At 33.7% G+C, this 6,480-nt stretch overlaps 1 protein-coding gene across 1 annotated transcript in view; it reads right to left on the bottom strand.

Moving 5' to 3' along the window:
* Positions 1-1,748: 1,748 nt before the first annotated feature.
* LOC106470166 (proto-oncogene vav-like) overlaps positions 1,749-6,480 on the bottom strand; it is a gene marked incomplete at its 5' end in the record, with an annotated part of 48,480 nt that continues 43,748 nt past the window's right edge. The window contains 2 exons of the mRNA XM_013930696.2: positions 1,749-1,859; positions 5,379-5,486. Coding sequence (XP_013786150.2) covers positions 1,749-1,859; positions 5,379-5,486 — 219 coding nt within the window. The remainder of the gene's footprint in view (positions 1,860-5,378; positions 5,487-6,480) is intronic.

Genomic DNA, 6,480 nt, shown 5'->3' with positions numbered 1-6,480 from the left:
AAACAGATAAATTCAACAACACCAAGCGACAAAACTTGTATATTATTAAAGAAGAAAAACAGATAAATTCAACAACACCAAGCGACAAAACTTGTATATTATTAAAGAAGAAAAACAGACAAATTCAACAACAATCGGCGTGGATGAAATAAAATAACGAGTCTGTAATGTATGTAGATATATTGTTCAGTGTATAAAAGGCACTTTTTTACCCCATAATTTGATGTCGAAATCTGCTTGCGTCCTATACACCGAAGGTATGAATAATATATATGTATATATACGATATACACAAACCATGTGTAAATATATTTAAATAGGCATGCATAGTTTAGTTCAATTGAATGTGTTATTTATAACAATAGTAGTTGTTTTTTCTTTTAAAAACATAACTATTTATAATGCTCCCTAAATAATGAAAAAATAAATTACAGTGAAAGCAATGAAGATTTTGTAGGTTTTGAACCAAACTAAATAACAGTAAACCTTTTTTTGATTTACGGTATTTTCTTATTTTGATGTTTTGAGCTTTTTTATGTTTAGAACAATATATACTAATTTTTAAAGTATCAAACTGAATTTTTGTTCAATAAAAATCTTTCAAATGCGACTGTAGCTTTTTTTTTCCAAAAAAATTTGTCTTCAAAGTAAGGGTGCGTCTTATATTCCGAAAAATACGGTATATGTGATTATACTATAATAATATATCTTAACCAATTGAGGTGCGGAAAACGCTAAGCTCCTCTCAGTCCCTTCTTAGCTGGGGACTACTCCCCGCGACTTAAAAGCTGGTGTTCAATAATGGAATGGTTACTGTAATCGGACATTTCCTATGAGTCTTCTACATTAACATATGACCTCTGATCACCTCCTTCTTGACTTTTAGGATTAGACCATTATTCTTTAATGCTGGAAAAGGTTAGCATGAATGTGAAACTGTATCCCATAATATTACGAAACCATCACGGGTATGTAATTTTAATCCTTTTTCAAAATACTTCCTGCATTTTATCTTCGCGTGTTTACAAGTCTTGTATTCCTGATTTTCTATCGGTTGTCAAAAAATGGGTTCTAACAAAATAAATTCGTTAACCATATTCCATATTTCTGGTTAACAAAATAAACTATAAATAACATTTAGTTCGGTTTCACGGCTGATTTACAAACAGACACAAATATCACTTTGAGGGGGGTTTTCTTGTGGGGTTTTTTTTTCGGATAACACACAGCATCTGAGTCTGCGCAAAGGCTTAAACAAATTTATATGGAGCTATGCATTAAACAATATTTAAAAAAAAAAACTTACTTCGCTCCAGCTCCGGAAACAATCTGTCATTCTACAGAAACCACTACAATTCACGAAATAATTTAACAATAAATAACAACCACTAAAAACGTATAGACACCCGAGAAGAACAGCTTATTAAACTATAAACTGCATAAAAATTAACGTTTCTTAGTGTACAAAACAGTGGACTTGAGGTGAATAATCACACAAAAATTACACACACACACCCTCAATTTCTTATCACACTTCACAGGAAACAACCAAAAAAATATATTAAAAGTTATCACTAAATACTGACTGATGTCTGAGATATTCAAGATATTAGTAGTTCAAACCTGACATTATGTTGAGTTTCCAGATGAACAAAAGGCTTTCCAAGGTCTGCTTCAACCGTTTGGAAATTTACTTTTGTTAGAAATATTTGATTAGCAAAGTTCTTAGACTTAATCCAACGTCTACCTTATTTCCTGCGTAAGACTCCAATGCGGCGCTCCTTCTCATGGACGGATATTACATCAGGAACTTCCACTTCCGTAACTGATTCCGATAACGACGGAAATTTCAAATGCGCCTGCGCTTAAATTGATTTTTTATCCAATAACATTTCAATACCAAACAAATTAACGGTCGTTTATCGTATACTGCTACAATTTCTTACATAAAAGTTGACAATGCATTGATTACCTTGTTTATTTAAATAATAACACGATGAATAAGTGTGTGTCCTTTGAAAAAGATATATGCACGTGAGATATTTTTGCGTGGCCATTTTGTTTATCCAGAAGTCGTGCCAATCTTTTATTGAATAACACGAGCCTGGGTTTAAGTTTCCTGTTTACAACACATACCGCTAAGTTACTGTTTCAAGATGTATGAACTAAATCGGTCATATTTTCTAGCACACTGCACTAACGCGTTTCATAAACATGCTTTAGGCCTAACCGGCTCTCCTTATTGTAAGATGTATTGTTATAAACCAGAATGATGGCACGTAACACAATTGGTATGTATTGTAATGTTTAAAAATTAAACACAGACCACAGAAAAACAAAGATGAACTTAACACACTCGCAGAGTATAGAAATCCACTTTTGTTGCTCCTAAAATGTTGACTACTCAAAAATAAAATGTTTAGAAGCTAAGAAAGTTTTAATCGGGTAATATCAATGGTTTCCATGCATTATCAATTGTTTTTAAGACTAGAAATCCCTTGAGGTATATTTATAAAAAAAAATGTACCTAAAACGTAGATAAATCATATACAATTTAAAAAAAAACAGTAAGTATATTGGCTTAATTAAGAGTTCATGAAATTATATCCAGTCATTCACATTATGAAGTGCTAAGCCTAGTATTATTTTTTTTCTATCCGAGATAGTTGGTCAGTTGAACGAAATTTGTAGCAGAAAAACTTGGATAATGATAGAATCATAACCGTAAAATTTTAGTTCTAGTTTTAGCAAACACGATAAATATATATATATATATATATATATATTTATCGTGTTTGCTAAAACTAGAACTAAAATTTGTTAGGTCTTTTAATACAAGTAGGTCTTTTAATACAAGTTTAGGCTTAATTTTCATTAATTAGCGCTACATTCAGCTTAGCCAATGGGTTTTAGGCCTACGTTCGTAATTTATGTATGTTATTCAATTAACTGTATTTTGAAAAATAAGTTTTTATGTTTCTAAAATTCAGCCAATAGCACTACACTTTGTACAAATCGCATATTCATACTAGAAATATAGATTCGATAATTGTTACTTAGGTTTAGTAGAGATTTGTCTTAAACTATTATTATTATAGTGGCTAACTACACATGATGTTTCATGCACGATATTTAATGGAGAAAATTTATATCTTATGGATTTAGGTATCAAAACACAGATGGAGTAAGTTGAATAATAACAGTACTAAAAGTTACTTTAAGCAAAATGTTTATCACGTGAATTCCACTGTAAATTAAAAGTTCAGTAAGCAATAACATTTGGATCAAAAAATGTAAATTGTGTTTCTAAGACGTAATAATAGTTTTATGTTGGGTATATTTTGTTACAACATATTTAACTGGAAATGTTACTGTTTCTTTAAAAATCAGAAGCAAAGCATGTAAAAAAAAACACACACGCACACACAGGATGTCAGTCCTGGCGGAAATAAGTCCCGACACTTAAAAAATGAAAACTATGTATATAAAAATAACTTATTCAGTTTACACCCGAACATTTTTTTCTATTTGTGATCTCCGTGTCTACTGGCAGAGCTCTCCCCCACACACACATTCTGTCACTCTCTCTCGGGAGCTGGAGTCAGGCATCTTGCGACCACTCCGGCTCAAGGGCAGATGTCAGTGTGTTAAAAATGAAAACATGTTTTTTGTCATACGTCACGTGTTTTACTAAAACACACAAATACGGTATTAATCACTTGAAATACATTTCAAAATTATAATGTGTGTTTAAAACGTATATGTTTTGAAAGGCTTATTATTTACATAATATACAACGAAGGTCGCTTTCGTGTTGGCAGATAAGGTGTGCGAGACATTTTAAAATTCAAACGTTGTTAATAATGTATTGCAGTTAGAATTATAGTATATTAAGAAATTTAAAACTTTTTAAATAGTAGTAACTTTTATATGGTACCAGTTATTGTTTTCTTTCTTGCTACTTACCGTACTGGCCCGATTATAGGGCGACTCCTATTTTCAGAAACCATGGGAGAGGAACAAAGTGAGTGTCATAACGCCCTTTATAGGTCCGCAAAATCAATACTATAACTGAACAGTTTGCAGGTAGATTAGTTGCAAGAATTAGGAACGACCTCGAGTGAACATCTGGCGCGCATGCGTAGACGGATGCTATTAGTAGGGGGAAGGGGCTTGTGGTAAGACGACTATGAATTTTACAGCCTAATTATTAACCAGAAAATATCGCCTTATAATCGGACCAATACGATAATTTAAAGGAAGCTGAGTTACCCTTTTTCTCTCGCTAATATATGCGTATCCAATTTAGTACTAATGTAAGTAGTATCAAATAATTAGTGCTGCATACATGTTCCTCATTTAAAATGGAAATAGGTTTTTGACTACGATATCTTTACCCTGATATTTGACGTCATACATCTGACAGGGCTTCGGTGCTATAAAACTTAGCACTATACCACTGAACACACCTTGATTCTTCTATTAGCGTTAAAGCTTTGTTTTCACGAGCCTAACACACTTGAAATGGCATGTACTGTACGTAATCAGTCTTTTGTCAATAAATTTATCACTTTACTTTAGATGGACAATCAAATGCTTACCAGAAAACTTACTTACTTTCGACACGAACAATTTTTATTATACAACTTTGACATATTTTAAAAACCTTATCTACTAAAAATTTAATTTTCACAATACTACAGATTGTAGTACGTAAACATAAATAATACTAAATTCTAAATAACAGTTTCTTTGTTAATGGTTTTTTTGTTTTTTTAATTTCGCGCAAAGCTACACGAGAGTTATCTGCAGTAACCATCCATAATTTAGCAGTGTAAGACTAGAGGGAAGGCAGCTAGTCACCACCACCCACCGCCAACTCTTGGGCTACTCTTTTACCAACGAATAGTGGAATTGAACGTCAATTTATAACGCCCCCACGGCTGAAAGGGCGAGCATGTTTGGTGTGACGGGGATTCGAACCCGCGACTCTCAGATTGCGAGTCGAGTGTCCTAACCACCTGGCCATGCCGAGGCCCTAAACACCTGGCCATGCCGGGCCGTAACTCTTATTAAATCAAGTTTTTGTCATTTCAGTCCGTTTATTGTCACTTTAAAAACATGTTTAAAAAATCCAGAAAATTACACCTACCAAGACCAAATATGGAAGATATTACATCTAAGAATTATCCACTCCCAATTTGATGATAATCAATCCATCAGTTCTCCAGTCATACGCAGACAAAAAAGTTATTAATATATTCTATTTTGTAAACTCATCAACATTTAATGCATCATAGAGTTTATGAAACTATAGCCAAAGGTTACCAATACATTTTTCTGCAAAAAAAAAAACAACAACAAAAAACAATACTCACGGAAAAGTAGGGTTCATTTTCATACAGGTTAAGGTTATCATTTGGGAAAAGGTCTTGAACCCTGTCAAGGTCAGTTTCCTCTACAGTAGTTTCTCCTCTTCGAACCATCTGTAAACAAACAAACAAACATGTCAGCCAACTAATGATTAGTTTCAACGTTGCAGTCAGTGCCGGATTAACCAATCACTTTCTCCAACCCACATAACACACTTTTTAAATCATGACCTTGACCTTTATTAACGACCGAACTCATAGTAAAACCCACCTATGCGTTTGTTAAATGTTCGCGCCAAGCTTCACGAGGGCTATCTTCACTAGCAGTCTCTACTTCTTGAAGCGATAGACTATATGGAAGGCAACTAGCCAACACCATCCACCGTCAGCTCTTAGGCTACTCTTTACCAAAAAAATTGTATTATTGACCTTTTATAAGGCCCTCGCGACTGAAAGAACAACTATGCTCAGCGACGGGTTCCGATCCCACGATCCGCAGATTTCGAGTCGACCGTCCTTAGAGAGTTTATCCAAGGTTTTTGTCTATCTCGCGCACCGTGCCTCGTACTAGGCCTGCACATTCTCGAACAGGGCATTTAACTAAATGTAATCAAAATACACACACGACATGAACAGATTGTAACGAAAACCGGAAACATAATGTCGCGGTTACAGAAGTTACCTTGATTTACATAAGAACAGCGAGAGGAGAATGTCAGTCGCCAAGATTCGATCGAATACCTATAACACACAAAGTCACGGTTATAACTATTACTTCACTAATACCTATAACACCCAAAGTCACGGTTATAACTGTTACTTCACTAATACCTATAACACACAAAGTCACGGTTATAACTATTACTTCACTAATACCTATAACACACAAAGTCACAGTAATAAATATTACTTCACTAATACCTATAACACACAAAGTCACGGTTATAACTATCACTTCACTAATACCTATAACACACAAAGTCACGGTTATAACTATTACTTCACTAATACCTATAACACACAAAGTCACGGTTATAACTATTACTTCACTAATACCTATAACACACAAAGTCACGGTTATAACTATTACTTCACTAATACCTATAAC

This window comes from Limulus polyphemus, unplaced genomic scaffold (genome assembly GCF_000517525.1).
Source record: "Limulus polyphemus unplaced genomic scaffold, Limulus_polyphemus-2.1.2 Scaffold3854, whole genome shotgun sequence".
Lineage (NCBI taxonomy): Eukaryota > Metazoa > Arthropoda > Merostomata > Xiphosura > Limulidae > Limulus > Limulus polyphemus.
This window is presented reverse-complemented; position numbering and strand designations above follow the sequence as displayed.